Source organism: Pelmatolapia mariae, linkage group LG18 (genome assembly GCF_036321145.2).
Source record: "Pelmatolapia mariae isolate MD_Pm_ZW linkage group LG18, Pm_UMD_F_2, whole genome shotgun sequence".
NCBI classification, from domain to species: Eukaryota; Metazoa; Chordata; class Actinopteri; order Cichliformes; family Cichlidae; genus Pelmatolapia; species Pelmatolapia mariae.
Window position 1 is genome coordinate 15629578 of NC_086243.1, and position 17521 is coordinate 15647098.

General features: G+C 38.6%; 1 protein-coding gene across 2 annotated transcripts in view; it reads right to left on the reverse strand.

Annotated features, from left to right (window-relative positions):
• The window catches only part of LOC134617060 (glypican-5-like), a 100117-nt gene extending 87820 nt beyond the window's left edge, over positions 1-12297 (reverse strand). For both annotated transcript variants that reach the window (XM_063462225.1, XM_063462224.1), the window contains exons 1-2: positions 11888-12297; positions 1773-1934 (exon numbers count right to left, since the gene is read on the reverse strand). In XM_063462225.1, the coding sequence (XP_063318295.1) occupies positions 1773-1934; positions 11888-12059 (334 nt within the window). In that variant the 5' untranslated portion in view covers positions 12060-12297. The remainder of the gene's footprint in view (positions 1-1772; positions 1935-11887) is intronic.
• Between the last annotated feature and the right edge of the window lie 5224 nt (positions 12298-17521).

Consider the following 17521-nt stretch of genomic DNA (forward strand, 5'->3'; position numbering starts at 1 on the left):
TTTTGGCTAACCTTACCAATCAGCATGAGAGCTTTGAGTTCAAATAATACGAACAACAGTGTAAAAAAACACTCAGACACTGCACCCGTCGTGAGATTTGCCGCACACACCTGAATATAAGCTGAGAGCAAACAAAAAGAAATAGGAGGAAAAGGTGATCCACAAACAATTTCCTATCATTTAGAGTTTAAATAACAGCACCAATGTTATCAGACGAATTCATGTTCTTGTTACTTCAGTATATAAGGCACCGGCTACTTCACATTCCACTACAGGCTCTCAGACAGCTCAGAGACTGTCCTTAGAAGGCCTTGAAAATTAAAGCCTAGTGACATCATCATTTTCGGCACCATCCAGTTTCTATTGTTATTCCATTGTTATTTTCCATCTTGGCCTTTTCTGGATATGTTGAACACCTGATCTTCATTCACGAGGAAGGCTCAGACATGAGGTAAGGAGGGAGGAATAATAATAACCCTGAAAAGGACAAACACAGCTATTTCCCTTAATTGGTTTATGAGCATGCTGTAAGAGGAACTTATCTCTAGAAACGTTTAAACACCTATAAAAATGCTTTGTGTTAAAGCAGTGGAATTTCACATAGCTTTCATTTTAGTTCAAGAAACATTATGTGACATGAGTATACACTTTCCAGATGACATACATGAGTTAAACGTGAGCAGTAATTTCCATGGCATCGATGTGCAGGACTGTTCCCTTACCCGTTATTACTCCATTATTTCATATTAGACACCAAGACCAGCAGTGTTTCTTGATTCCTTTGTATCAAAAATCTGGCCAATGCTGCATCAAAGCAGTTTGTGGCCATATAAAACTAATTGCATGGTACTAAAATTCCTGTAGCACTAAAACATCCGAGGCATGTTTCCTACCGAGTGGCATTGTACTGGAGGAAAAACTTGGTCTGTTTTAGATTTGTTTTTTTTTATATAAATGACACTGCAATTAGTGGAGGAGGGAGGGCAAACTTGGGAAACTGGTGCACTGCTTGATTTAGTTGTGTGTAGCACAAAGACCTTTAACTTGCAAGATAAGCTTTTATCTACAGCAAAGATTTTTTATATCAAAGAGGCATCACAAACAAAAATTATATAAATAAATAAAGAACAAAAGCAAAAAGAACTATTACTTTCAAGGATTGTTACAGCCTACCTCAAAACTACTATAATTTCTTTTTCCAAGGACTGCAGTCATTGTTTTACTGTCCCAGGAGCAGGACTGGACCGTTCTGAAGCAGACCATCTTCCACAAAACACTAGAGGCTAAGAAAAAGACCTCCATACCCTCTTTTCCCGTCTACCCTCAGTGATCCTGCTTCATATTTCTGCTGCTGCCAAACCCACAGAAGAAGTGGGACCATGCCCATTTCCTCAGTTACACTTGCCTGCACGCCAGTTACCAAGGTCCTGGGAATCTGAGTGAAAACTTACAAATAAATATTCTTGCCTGGAAACAAGCAAATAAACTTAAATATTTGCTTATTTTATTGTTTAAGCTGGATTCTAGTAGAGGAAATAAAGTTCAATTACAGGTCAACAAATGCTGGGTCAACTTTTCTAGCTTGATTCTTTGCAGAAGCCAGCCCCTCTGGGCTATCAGTCCCATGCAGTGGCAGGTACAGTGTGCTGCAGGTATGTCATACGTAGGTGAAGCATAACAACTTACTAACAAGCTGAATAATTATACTATACATAAAATACAGTTTCATGTCAATTCAGCCCTAGCTTGACCCCCATTGTATATGAACTTACCCTGGAAGGCATCGACATGGAAAGCGATCACATGCTTAATCTCATGGGTGTAGGCCTGAATGTTATGGAGAGTTTCCCGTTTTACAGCAAACTGGTAGCTCTCCTCCATCTTCCGGGTGCAGCAGGATGGGCCTTGGTGCTTACAAAACAACAGATCTGCATCTAAGAAAGTAAAAAAACAGGTTTAGTTTATTTGCTGTTCTCTTTTTTTGGTCAATCCAAATTTAGACAAGCTATAACGTTAACAGACAGAAGAGCCAGATGAGAGGAAGTGAAAGTCATCATCCATGTTTCCTGCCATAATACTTTCCTGTTAAATATATTGTTGTCTCAATTTGATGTGACTGAGCACATCGGTCATATCAGGATGTACACTGGTGCAATGCAAACACACAAAGGTTTACACACAAGCACACACACAAATACAAGCAACAACAGTGGGAAATCACATCTATAAAAAAAAACTCCTGTTAATCACAATACTCCAGTTCATCAGCTAATACAATAAAAAAGAACAGTTTAATTACAAACACATAGTTTAGTTCAGCTAGAAATTTGTACAGTAGTACTCTACCAGTGTTACCTACTTCTCACCAGTGCTTTTAATACTTTATAAATACAATTACAATGTCACTGAAACGGCCCTTTCCCACATTTATTTGCACAAATGCACATGCTCATTTTCCATTTTCATAATGTATAAGTCTGGTATGATAACTCATTTTACTGGGGGAAGGGCTGAACAGGAGTGGCTGGAGGCAGGTGTTGTAACCAGAGCCTAAAGCATGGCCTAAGGACAGACCACAAGACCAGTGCCTCACTGTCCAAATCCCACCATGAAACACAATAGGGTTTCATTCTGAATCCCTCTTTCCCTTCTCCTCCCTCCCTCCCTCATCCCCATTTGCCTGGCATATCCTTGTGAGGCCTGGGTGTCTCTTAATTACCCAGTGAGGCTCCATTTGTTCCCATCTCAGAGCCAGATGAGTGAAGTCATAACTGGCTGTCCTGCCCCTTACAGCTCATTATCTCTATCTCTGTAGCAGTCCAGTCCTTCTGTATTGGCCCTGGCTATTATTACATGGAGCCTAATATTGAGATTCTAATCACTTTAAAAGCCCAAATCAAATCAAAATGCTCCATATAAAGCTCAAATTGGGTAAACAGACCCAAATTGATCGAACATTTATTTGTTTGCAGAGGGATAATTTAAACATACACATCCCATCTTCCAACAATGATTGACTTAAAGCTGACATCCTCCACTGCACAAAAGTCATGAACTTTCTGAGAATGAATAAGTTAAGAACAATCCAGTAACAGCAACTACTACAGTAAACAACCTTTAAGAAGCAGAGCAAGCATGTGCTTAGAGTTCACTCGTTTGTTCATTTCATACACTTTGGATTAAATAGGTCAGTCACTGTATAGATTTTAAAATCTACACCCAGTTCGGACCTCTTTAGCTTGGACAAACAGTTGAGTTATAAAACAAATGACATGCAAAAAAAAGCTCAAACTGTTAGTTTTAGAAGTGCTTCACAAACGTTTGTAGCGTTTGATCCTGTAATAAAAACATCCAATAACAATTTTAGTGCCATTTATTACTCTGGGAAATACTTGAATTAAGCTTAATTTATGCTTATTTGACATTAAAAATACATCACGTTTTTCTTTAAAGATTTCTGAAAGAACAAAGTATTGTTTTTGCTCTATTTTTAGGCTAAGATTTCCCTATATGTGGTGCATGTCCTCTCTCCTCTTCTGTCCCTGACCCTGCTCAATTCACTGGCTGGCCCCTTCTCTCTTTTGTGTTTGCGTGTTATCTGTGATATGAAAGTAATATCCAGGGACTCATAGTGGAATTCAGCCTGGCTTCTCCGTCCACTGCGCGTAACTGTGTGGAGTAAGTGATACTCAGGAAGACTTTGGCTCTTAAAGCCACCGCAGCAGACAGGACAGGCTGACTGTGTCCCAAATATACTGAGCCATTTCCTGCAATCAGCCCATGCCACTGCTTTTCCCCCCTGTCGTAGCGAACAACTCCTGAATTTGTTCTTTTTTATCTTTTAGAATATTTATTTGGTGCTTTCTACATGAAGGAGAAGTATGGAACCTGCGAACGCAGGCCCAAGACTCACTGAAGTCTACAATACAGGACATATTGTACTGTATGTATCAATTTTCATCTTCTTTGTGAAAATGTTTTAACCATAATGCCTTTGTAATTGCAGTATAGCCAACATACAAATCTTTAAAACCCATCCTATTTCTGTCTTTCATTGCTGCATGACTGGTTAACATTAAGTCACTTGAATGCAACATGGGTCTTAAAAGGCTGCTCAGTTACAACATGAATGAAAACTTCTGCAAAGTCAAAAAACAAAAGGACACATTCGGAAAAAGCAACAGTTGATAGCAACGATAGCAAATTTCCCCCATTATACTTGGCAAACTACTCAGCTCTGTCAAAGTGCTTGAGGATGTTGACTTAACAGCAGTTTCCCAATCATGCCTCAAACCTTCAGGTGGAAGGATTCATATGTTGCACAGTGTCAACACTGTTGCCTTTAGGGCATTCCCGCATAAAATCACATCTATACATAATTTTTTGTCATTTGGCTCTATGTCATCACAGTGGATTTTGAATCAGATAACCCAAATTTGATTGAATTCCAGGCTTTCAACTTTAAATGAAGGAGCTTAACAAACTCTAGCAAAAACTTTTTAGGATTTACAGCCGTTTTATTTTATTATTTATTTTATTGCTGGGAAATAAGTAAGTGTCCAGATTTTGTTTCTCTTTTCCTCTATGATATAAAACAGCAATTGTCTCTGCAATCTCAGCCACGGCTCGCAGCTTTACACAAGTATCGTGGTGGTCACTCAGTACTGACCCTAGAGTTCTAGACCTTCATTATGTAATTGTTAATTTTTTGTAACCTTGTTATGAGTTTGCAATCTTTGTTCATTTTCATGATGCTGTTTCTGTCTAATTAAGTGCTACTTTTTAAATTCCTTACACAAACTTTTGCAAATCAGTGACTCCAATCCTTGATTACTGACCAGTGATCCCTTTTCAACTGCTATGCCCTTGTAAGTACAAATACATTTTTTATTAATGAAAATGAATACTTATGTACTGATGATTTTCTTTGTACCATCAAAAAGACATTGCAGGGGTGCTGGAAAAGCTTCTTTCACAGCACATCATCTGCCTCCACCTCACCCTATCCCTATCATCTTCCTCTGTCAACCTCTGCATGTTTGACTTCCACGAACCTCCTACCTGGCGACTCTGGGGGGGGGGGGTTGCCTTATATAACAGTGTTGGGAAGGTTACTTTTAAAATGTATTCCACTACAGATTACAGAATACATGCCCCAAAATGTATTTTGTAACGTATTCCGTTACGTTACTCAATGAGAGTAACGTATTCTGAATACTTTGGATTACTTAATATATTACCATGCTTTTTACAACTACATGAATGTACTATTGCTGTGTGATTTATTACTATTACTGAAGGTCCGCGGCTCCGAACCGTAGTAAAGGGACCTCTGGCTAATACGTCGGGTTCCGTGTCAGCTCGTAGCCGAAAAATAGCTTTACTTTGTTGTCTGGATCAAGTTTGAGACAGAGAGAGGCGTTGAAAGGCTGCTCCAACGGAACTTATTGTTTCGGAGGAAAACACGAACACGGTGTACAGTCGAGTCTTAATAGCTTACTTACAACTGGGCTCGTCAGGCACTCTTCTTGGCTGCAGTGGTTATTATTATATTTACATGCTTCCAGCTCCCGTTTCTGCTCGACGATAACTCCTACTTTCCCACTCTCCTTTTTCCCCCTCCTCGCGCTCACAACGGGTATGGCAGTCCATTCTCCCTGCAGCACGGACTACACTGCCCATGAGGCTACATTCTTTAGGGCTATGCCTGTAGCATTCTGCCTATTAGCTTAGCACAACAACAACAACGCTCTCTCACCCAAGAAACTCACAGCGCCCGTCACCCTGTAACCATGGCAACCGTAACGCTGCCGCCTAGAACAACAGAACATAGCTGTCAAACAAAACCCAAACAGTCCTGACCCGTGACAATATGAAACAGGAAAATACCGCCGTGTAATCCATTTATTTCAACAAAGTAACTGTATTCTAAATACCACCTTTTTAAACGGTAACTGTAACGGAATACAGTTACTCATATTTTGTATTTTAAATACGTAACGGCGGTACATGTATTCCGTTACTCCCCAGCACTGCTTATACTGTATTTCCACATATGTTTGCACGTTTCAATAAAGCACTCTGCCTATTCCAGCTTAGCTTCCTGTCTTTTTGTTAGTGCCAGCTTCTCCAAACTATACACCACTCTACTACCTCCACTCCACCCAAAAATGAATTAATTCATTGATTAACTGCATATTTAGTATATCCTGAAAATCTACAAGAACTGATAAACTCTCATACCAACCTTTCCAGGCAATCAGAATGTTATATAAGAAACATGCGCAGAATACTGTGGTGCAGAAATACAGCAAGATTTTCTTTGTACATGGTCTACAAGTTGAAGGTATGTATTTTTTATGTGATTCTACACGCAATCCAGTTGGCCATTATACTGAGCTCTGTAATTAGTGCCTAATCTACATACTGCTCATTCTGCCTGGCTGAACTTTAACACACCCCTCTAAACGTCAACTTTGATTTCTAATCCCCTTAATTGTCCTCAGATGACAAATACCTCTGGGGTAATTTACCATTAATGACATGGCTCAGGGGTCTTGACTTGTTAGTCATGATCCCTTCAGCAACATCTCAGCGCCCTTCATTGAACAAGCCAAAACATCTGAGTGAAGAAACTCTACTGCTGTTTACCACTGTTCACATGCCACGCCTATGTAATACTAAAGTATCACATTTGAGTTTTCTACAGTATAATGTTTAGAAGAAGAAGATATGCTGCACTTTTCAAAAATACATGCACCAACTCTGGTACTAATTTATTCATAGGTAGCTCACATCGCCTCAGTATGGTATGGAAATGTTGTTTGGATTTGGTATGCACTAATGAGCAGGTGATTTGTGGTTTCCTGATACTGCTGTTTTTTTCTAATATTTTTCTGAGAACAAGAATAACTTTGTTAGAAAGTGAGAAAGTGAGTAACTAATGCAGTTACCCTTCTCCTGCCTCAGGAAGTTAGTTCCCTTTGAAATCCCAAGATCCACTGAACTTTCAGGATATTTGCTCTATACAGATTTGTGATGCTTTGGATAGGCCATGTTGAACCAAAACACATTTCAAAGGGGTCTCTGCCACATACCTGCATTTTTGGACTACCTTGAAACTCAAATGAAATGTTTAACTTTCCCATACCCCAATCTGGAACAGCCTACAGTGAGAGTCTAAAGAGTCTAAAACCACACTAAAGGGCACAGACAGAGCAGAAAGAGAGATGTTAGGCTGGCAGGCAAACAGATGCAACCTGATGAAGCAGCATAATATCAGATGGGCATGCTTGTTTATTTTTCTGTTGATCAATATCAAGTAGTTGATACATACTAAATACTGATATTCAAGCTTGTTGCAATTGCAAAAACTTTCTCGTTGCCTTATATAATATATTTCCATGCATGTCCGTAGATGTTTTAATAAATCGCTCTACTTATTTTCCATTTTCCTAGGAAAATATAAAGAAATGTGAGGTGGCTTGAGACTTTGCACAGTACTGTACATGGTTATATTTGAGAGGTAGATAAAATGACATCATAAAATCACATTTTCTCCCACCACATAAGTGAGCCAGGAGGGTAACGTAGACCACAATCATCTGAAACACAAGACTGGGTCAGACTGAAATCCAATAAGAGATTCTATGGGAAAACCTACTCAGACAGGGTAATCTCACCTTCAGTCTGGACAGCACTGGCTCGAGTATCTAAGTAAAGAGATCAAAGACCATGCAAGATTTTTATTTTATTTTTATGATTTTACATCCTCAGTTTTAAGAAACTGGAGATTTGGGGTTTTTTTATGTTTTTATTTGTTTGATTTTCATTCCACCTTGAAAAAAAAATGGTTGAGAAACTGCCAGACAGAAAATGGACTAGTGCTCAATAAAGTCTGTATGGAGTAGGTGTGCTCCATGTGTGCACAGCTTCAGTAAGAGAAGCCAAGTTAAAAAAGGAATCAACATAGCCAGAGCCAATCAAAGACTGTGGCGCACTTTGAGAGCTTGCCAAAGCCTTTAACACTGTAAACGGTTAAGGATGTGGCGACATGTGATAACACACTGTGTTCCCATTCTCCTTTCTATTAACACGGCCTCACCCCTTTTGCATTAAAGACACAAGACACTTTCTCTCTAAAACAGTTGTTAATGACTCAGTGAATTAGCGTGGCGATATGAAAATGGGAGGGAAACGTGAGTGTGGTACGCATACAATCCTGATCAAATAGCTTGCTTAAAAGGTTTTAACTGAGCTGTAAAATACTTTGATCATATCTAAAGAAATTATCCAGGAACCCAATTCATCAAGTTATGTGTCTGTGAGCAGCACTTCTTGCTGTCTACTTTCCAAATGATCTATCTCCAGAAGGGTTATATCAGCATGCCGTAGTAATCACAGTATGGAGTGTTTGGCTCTCCACCACTGCACCTAAGTGGCCATAAATCAGAGGATAAGCAACTTCATGTCACTGATTATCAAAGTTCCCTTGATGATGAATCCAGCATTGAGACAGTCACCCCTTACACTATAAATTGTAACCAGGGGAATAAATATTGTCTAAAAAGGAAATTGTTAGGTAATGAAACATCATATTGGTGTTAATATGAATTTGAAAACATCAAAGCTCTTTTAAAGTCTCCTTAATTAATTCAGCCAGTTCTTACATCTTATATTACTCACTTGGGTTTTACACAGAATTATTGCTTCATCAATGCAGTTTTAATTTCATAATTAAAGAATATGAGTCCTTCTTACACCACAACTTAATTCACTTGTGCTGTCCTTGAAAACAAGAAATACAGACTAAACAAATCTGCAGAAAATATCTCTACTGTAAAGTACATCTATCTGAAACAGGATCATTCAATTGGACGGACCTCTGGCTGCCACACTCCTGCCACTTTGTGAGAAATCAGTTCACCACACATGAAATGCAGCACTGTATCCTAAAACAAATATCAGACTGTGAAAAGCACTGAAGTCTTGCCACTTCAAATTTCAAGCGTTGCTTTTGTTGGCGTTTCATCTGAGAACTGAAGCAGAGTAGCATAATTGTGTACACATACACACATATACACCAGATCTTACACTCTGACAACCCCATCCATTGGTGAGCACTTTGAAGACAAGACTGCATCTAACCCAAAACACCCACTCAAAGAAAAAAAGAAAAGAAAAACAAGCTGTAAGCCCAAAATGCAACAGTGAAACTAAAGCAATGTTTTATTAACTTATAGTCCAGCCTAAGGAGTTACAACTGCCTCATTCTGCAAAAATAAAACTGTTTAAGTTAAGAAGAAAGACCATTTCATACCATCGCATCGTGCTGTATAACATCTTTTATTCTCAGGTGGCAGAATGAGATATTTATGTAGCTTCTTTGAGAAGCTGAACGTGCAAAATTTTGTGACAGAGGTCTTGTCTCAGACTGCTGACGTGCTTGGAAGGTCCTTTCGTTGTCATTAAGCGCTAACTACTGCTTGCAAAGGAATATTCCCTGTTGCTAATAGTGACACCCTACTAAACAAACATATCGAGTGGTTTGGATGCACCTCTTGGTATGTTTACCACTCAGCTATCAGTTGCACTTCTCCCAGTTACAGCATGCAGACTCTAACTGGTTGATACTTAAGCTGCCACCAACCTGCATGTGACTACTGCACTGAGCATTCTGGCCTGCAGCAATATACAGACATTGAATGCCAAATATTGATCACCTCTGGTCAAATAACATAACTGATTTTTGCAGTGACAAGATAAAAATGCCTCATGGAGCAGACATACATCAAATGTTTTAGTAATAATAACAGTACCAATAACATAACACACACAAAAAAAGAGTAGAATATGGTGAAAAGGACATACTGGTGACTGTTAAATGTAGGAGACTGCTTTGTTGAATTAAAATATATGCATTTAGCAGCCACATTCTTCTGCAACTCTGTGTATTTAAGCATGGTCAAGACAAACTGAGCATCAGAATGAGAAAGAAAGGTGATTTAAGTGACTTGACCATGGAATGGCTGTTGGTGCCAGATGGGCTGGACTGAGTATTTCAGAAACTGCTGATCTACTGGGATTTTCCCACACGACCATCTCTGGGGTTTACAGAGAAAGGTCTGAAAAAGAGAAAGGATCCAGTGTGTGGCAGCTATCTGGATTAGAATGGCCCTACTGCTTCAAAATGATAGGAAGGCAATGGCAACTCAAATAACCAGTGTTTACAACCAAGATAAAGAGAAGAGCATATCTGAAAGCACAGCACAGAAGCAGAAGATCACACCAGGTGCCACTCCTGCCAGCTAAGTAAAGAAAACTGAGCCTATAATTCACCCACGCCCACCAAAATTAAACAAACAGAAGTCTGTCAGAATTGGTCAAATCAAATCTGCCTTATATTAGGCTGGTGTTGGTGTAATGATGTGGGTCCAATAGTAAAATGCAACATGTCACAAAGCTAAGATCACCTCAACCTGGTTTCTGGAGCATGCCAGTGAGTTCACTGCACTCAAATGGCCTCCACAGTTACCAGATCTCAGCCCTTAGAGTGCCTTTGAGATGCGGCACAACAGGAGATTCTCATCATGGATGGGTCGCAACTGTGTGATGTTATCATATCAGTATTAAAACAATTTAAAAAATCCCTGAGGAATGTTTCAGCAACTTGCTGAATCTGTGTTATGAATAATTAAGGCATTTTTGAAGGCAAAGTGTAACTAATATAGTGGCCAGTGACTGCATATAGTCACTGGCCACTAATTTGCTCCATCTTAAAACTGACACCATCCTTATTTAATAGTGACAAAGTATCACAGTATTACTACCAAAAAAGCAAAATTACCACAGCAGGACTAATGTCTAAACTGGTTTATAAATGTCTCCAAGAAAAGACTGAACCAATGTTTACCCTCATAAAATAACTCTTTTTGTTTTTCTATTTTTTTTTTTTTGGTGTGCAGGAGGAAAGCACAGACCCCAAAACCTTTAAGGCTTTTAAAACAGTTTCCAAGCACTGCTGTAGCTATGTAGAGAAATTATTCATATAAAATGCTCTAAGTTTGTGTGTGTCGATCTTTAATAATTGCAAAGAAACCTGGAGATTTCAAATCAATCACTATTTTCACTGTCTTCATCATATGATACTATTTGCGTCACACTTGATCTGCTGTAGCTCACAAACCCTGTCTCAGCTGGATGGCATGTGAACCTGCAAATTTTATAATATTAGACCAATTAATATCAAACAGGACTCACACATATATGAATAGCTTAAATGTGTACATAGTAGCTGAGAGATATGATTTATAAAGAAAACACAAACGCAAGAATGCAAGATGACAGACATATTTGACTTCAAAGAACAGACAAACATGTTCAGACAGACTTCACTCACTTTAAGATCATGTCAGATTTGTCAGTATGTTACACTGTTTAGAACAGAAATCATCCTAGGAAAGTGGACACGCAATCCATCGTATTATTATATACACATGCTCTGGTCGAAACAATTTAAAAATTCTCCATCTAATATGACCAATATGGGAAAAACAAGACAGATGTAATATCTTCTTTCACCTCAGTGAAATTTTAACTCTTATAAGGCCATTCACAGTGATCCACATTCGCATTATATAAGAGCAATGTAATCGATATCAGGAGCCCATTCATTAAAGGACTTTTATTTATTTATTTATTTTTAATTACCGTCAAATCCTGGGCTGATTTAACATGACATCATCTACACATTTTAAGTATGGTGTTTGCTTTATTGTTATGACTTCGCTCGTTTTAAGACTAAAATGCTTCTGGAAAGCTATCAGACGCACATAGTGCGCTTCAGCCAAAGTGCTCCTCGCCATGGGTGCCAAACCCACTCGCTCACCTGTGACAGGTGTCTCCGGTACCCGGTTCAGCGGCCCGACCTGCTGGAAAGCGGTCCTCACTTCATGACAGCTGTACGTGTCCACGTCGATCACTTTCACCGCAAACGTGAGCAGCGACAAAATCCAAAAGCATCCGACAGAGTTTACGCGTGGGCATATTCCTCGGGACATTGCCGCATCTCACACCAGGTATCCTCGTGGATAGCGTACTGTAACCTGACTGTAAACTGTGTGACAAGGTTGGGAAGAAGAAAAAAAAAAGACGGTACGTGTGTCTAATGAAGCGACGATTAGTTTAAACATCTGACAAACTTCTCCGTCTGGTTTTCACATTATTGGTGAGTGTGACCGCTTCACAGTAGAGATTCGGGGTCTTCTCCTGGACAGAGGAAGAGTGGTGTGGGCTAAACCCTGTCTGTCCCGCGCTTAACACTTTGCATTGGTCTACTGCCTGCATGCCTATTTCCAAAGCCTTGCGCACTTTCCCCTCCCTTGCATTTTACTTCAGCTAAGTGCCCTTACTGAAACTCACTTCAACACTGCTACAGCAGATCGAAGCGTCTCTATCCCTTATGACATTCTAAATCCTTAATAGTAAAATATTTAAGATGCCACTTGCTATCAGTGCTCTAGCACTATCAGGACTTAGGGTAATATTTAGGCTAAATGGACCTCTCACCAGCATAATCTGTTCTCTTTAAGACACGCAGAAAATAAATGAGTATTGAATGTGGGCTTAAAGATGACCAGACATTCTGTTCAATTTGAAATTATCACAACTGGCTCCCAGTAGATTCTACCTGCATTAAGGAGCGCTGGGATAGAGCTTTACTTGTTTAATTTACATTGGCGCCATCTTCTGGCGAATATGTTTAGTAGCTGTGGTGGTGGCATCAAGTGTTCCAAAAAAACTGCTACAAAAGATGTCGATTATTAATAAATAGCAAATTAAAATTAGATGGAATGAAAACAATGCAATATGAAGTGTTGGCTTGTTAGAGCTACTTTTTTATTGTATATATTTTAACATGCGACTGTGTGGGGACAGAGTGTATTGGTTTACACATCTGCCTAAAAGACAAAAGCTTCCTGATTTAAACCTGGGAGGAGACACACATTGGATTAGGGTTGTGTAAAAATGTGCAAAAAATCATACAACTGCTGTGGTGAGCAATTGTGAAGAAGGGTAAAGCTGAAAGGAGTTCATTTTAATCTGAAAACTTTTCTGTAATAATTACATCTGCTAATATTTTTGTGGCACAAATGATTGAAAAGCAAATCTTCTTAGAGAGTTGAATCCATTGTTTTCTTGTACAAATAGGGGATGTACTTACTTTTTCCGATGACTGTATATAGTCACAGTGTAAATGTCACCCAATGAAACCATCTTCAAAGCTTGATGTAAGAAAACCAAATGGCTTGCAGTGCAGGGGTGATGACTATGACACCTCAGAAACAGTTCAATGGGAGCACCTGTAAAGAATTTGGTCACTATGGTTTCTGAGCATCAATAACAGCTCACTCACAAAAAACAAATTCCCAATGGTATATTAAAAAAATGCTTTAACAAGTGCACATCAACAGAATGTCAGCTCTTTAAATGATGGCATGTTTTAGGTCAATACCTAAAATTATATTTGTGAGTTTATACTTTACTTTTTTTGTAAGATCTGACCACACCATATAATGTTTTATATAAACAGATAATTCCCTTGTTTTTTTCCTCAGTTTATTGATGTTTTGGGGCTTTTTTTTTTTTTTTTACCCCTGCCGCTTTATTAGTTACACTTTTTCATCCGTGCATTGATGCATATATCTAATCAGCCAATCACATGGCAGCAATCAGTGTATTTATATATGTACACATGATCAAAACAAACCATAGCAAAAAAAAGTTTAAATGGCCTGACAAATATTAATAAATGTTAATAATTCACTGTACTCAAATGGGCTCCACACCCACCACCAGATCTTAAAGCTATAGAGCACCTATGGGATGTGGTGGAATGGAAGATTTACATCATGGATGCACAGGTGACAAATGTGCAGGAACTGTGTAAAACTATCATGTCAATATGGATCAGCATCTCTGAGGAATGTTTCCAGCACTTTGCTGAATCTACGCCATGAATAATTAAGCCAGCTCTAAAAGCAAAAAGGGGTCCAACCTGGTTCCAGCAAGGGGTACCCTAATAGACTGATCAGTAATTGTATTTATTTATCATTTTATTGTTATCTGAATGTTGGCCTGAATAAAGGTACGATTCTGAGTTCCACAATAAGATTGCACTTCAGTCCAATTCACTTGTTCTGAACTAAACAACTGTGTAGGGAAGTTATATGAAACCTAGTAATGAAAAGATTCAGACTATATAGCATACTGTCCTGGTACCATACCCTTCCTGTCTAGTTTATAGATACTAAAGGCACTGGCTCATTGCTATGTAAAGTAGAGCAAAAGGCTGCTTGGCAATTAGGTATACTGTTAGGGAAATACTGGAGAATTATTGATTCAGAGGTCATGTTCTGCCCCCAGTAGCGCTGTACAGTCTAGTAACACACCTACCTTCCTACATAAATAAATTTTTTTAACTGGAAGTACATGTATGTTAATTACTGTTGTCCTACAAATCAAAATACCGTTATATTGAAACTTGCACACATTTCATGATTTCTTTAAGTAATTCTTTTTTTGTGATCCCTATTTTTGCATTCTTAATTTTGTTGTCTTTTATCACCTTTATTATATCAGAGAACAGCTGTAGCTGTTTGTCTTGGCCATACTCTCCAGCTCAAAGGTATTTGCTTAAGGTCTCAATATGGATTATGTACATGCTCAATAAACATACTAACAATACTACTATTACAAGTAATAATAGCAGTAATAATATTAACATCAGATCCATGTCTACAAGTAAATAATATGTCACTAAGAAATTGCTTGAAGTGAAATGCAGTTGCTGGTATGAAAAACCTCACATTTTATAAACAAGTTTAGCAGTTTGTCTTTGTTCTCAGATGTATGAGTATTGCTCAAAGTAACCTGGAGTAATTTGAGACAACTACTGGATATAACATTAAAATTCTGCATTCTGAAATTCTTTAGTGGAGGTAATGGCATATTCATATTTTCTTAATTGTGCAAAAGTATGTTCACAAGAAGATGAATTATGAAGTTTCTCATCAGGTAGTTATATACTCCTGTGCCCCTTATGTATAATTTACTAAGCTTGTGAAAGTTTAACACAGACGAGAAAAAAATCCCCAATAATCAGCTGAGTCTCAGAATTAATGCTAATAAACTGCTCAAACACCTGCTCAAGCTAGCTAACAAACACAACTAGCTCTGTTCTTGCAAGGATGCTAGCAAGTAGCGCAGTCTTATAATAAAACAAGTGAGGTAGAAGATTTGGGGGGCGGGAATTGTGGGAAAATCTGCCATTATTTACAGAAATTGACAGCTATGACTGCTATGTTTATAAGCAAATTAGGGCTTGGACCATACACTACACTACACAGGTGTTGCTAAGCTAGCGTAATGAACGCTGAACAAGAAGAAAGGTGAGAGAAGAATATTTCCCCACCTATGCACTCACACACGCACACACATTTGGCCACTGATGTTTACACACAGATAGAAAAAGATGTAGAGTGCAAAGATTGTTTTTTACAGCAGGTGGCGCCAGTCACCTAACTTGTCCTCTTTCAGATGATATTCAGTCCCCATTTACCCGCAGGTTTTCTCTACAAACATGTATCACAGTATAACAAAAAGCTCAACTGGAGGCACGAGAATACCATGTTTTGTTCTTTTTTTTAAATTTTCGATCGTGTGTTTTGAAAAAACAAACAAACATCTGAACTGAAATAATCTCCTGTATTCTAACACAGCTGTAAGCAGTGATTCATCTGTCACCTCTGGTATTCTCACAGTCGTTTTAGGGTGAGACAGACATGATAAATAACATCAGCTGGTGATTACAGAAGAACAATATGTTCTAGTATGTACAGTGCACCGTAACTAGAAACCAAACCTCAACCAAATCATGTCGTGTTAAAAACTGTGATGTATCTGATCCCGTTGAACTCAGTTCTGTCGTATGACTTTGTGAAACGATGAGGAAGCTGCAGCAATTATGTTTGTCATTTGTCCTCATGCTGTGTCTGAGACCAGCAGCTAGTACACCGTCTGTGGGGGCTTTAGCCCATCAGTCCTGGCCCTCTAAACTGGGGATTTAAGGGGCTTACAGGGGGCTAAACCCCCAAGATTGGAGCCCTCAACCGCCTGTTTGAGAGATTACAGTCTTCAGTCTCTTATTTTCACCTCTCTGTCTTGGTGGAACAGCGGGAAGTGCGGAGGGTGGTCGTTAGAGACATGCCTCAGCTTGACATCTCCAGAGAGAGGAAGCGCAGATAATTGTTGTGTTAGTGTTAAGAAGGTTGATGAAGACTTTTAAAAAAACAACAACAACAACTTTCAAACTAAAAAAGCATTTTAACATTTCTAAATATATTGTGTTCGGAGATGGGAAGAGGTGTATATTATTGTATGCACATATGGATCAAGGCCGTATGTAAAAAAATAGAATATAATTTCTACTCCTATAATAAACAATTATGTTAAGACATTTATATAAAAAAAACACTTTTACTTATGGAAGTCGCCTCTTTTCCTTTTTCCTCAAATGCAAGTTTATTATAAAAATTAAGTAAGAATCAAGTTCACATCATAGCATAGGACATGCAAGTCTTTAAGACTATATGAAACACTGACATTTACTCTGTTATTTTCTGTTTCTCCTCCATTTGGGAGTGGTCAGATGTCTGCAGATTGCTGGTCAGAGCATGAAGCTTATGCTCTATTTCTCTCTTAGAGATGTGAGGAATGGAAGTAAGCCATGCTGCATCTTTAATGAGAGTCTGACATCTTTAGTGCCACTGTCTCACTATCTGTCTTCTTCAGCATCACCTTCATGGCACTTCCAGAGCGGACAGAATACAGAGAATGCCACAAAGCATCACAGGCCCTTTTAAGCATATGAATGCTGCCTCACGCACTGTTGAGAAATAGAAATCATTTTCTAGTTTCAGATAGCAAGAAACAGCACCTAATAAATCACTGGAAAGGACTGAAATGATTCTGTTTCCTCAGTGACATTTAATTGATTGGCATAATGGTTTTTATAGACTCTTCATTAGCCTGTTACAGCACTGAATCAATGCAACATCATTACAAGCATGATTGAACTGAGTACCAGGCATCTGCTGCAGGGCACATTGGTCTCTGTTTGTACAGTCATTAATGTCTCGCTACACACATGAGCTGGCAAGGTTATATACTTTACAAGTGACTTGAATCTGAATGACTGAGTGCATTTTATTGGCTTGATACTAAATGAGAAGGATGTAGTCTAAGCGCTAAATTGACAACAACAACAAACAAAGGACATCTATTGTTCACTAAATAGGGGTAAAAATGCATTGTGTCCACTGGAAATATTTATTGACTTTGTTATTGTCACATTTAAAATTCTGTTTTAGTTTAATTAGCTTTTTTCCCCTCAAAATTTAGCATACAACAACTGCCACTGAACCTAAGCAACTTTAAGCTCATGCAAATGTAACCTTATATT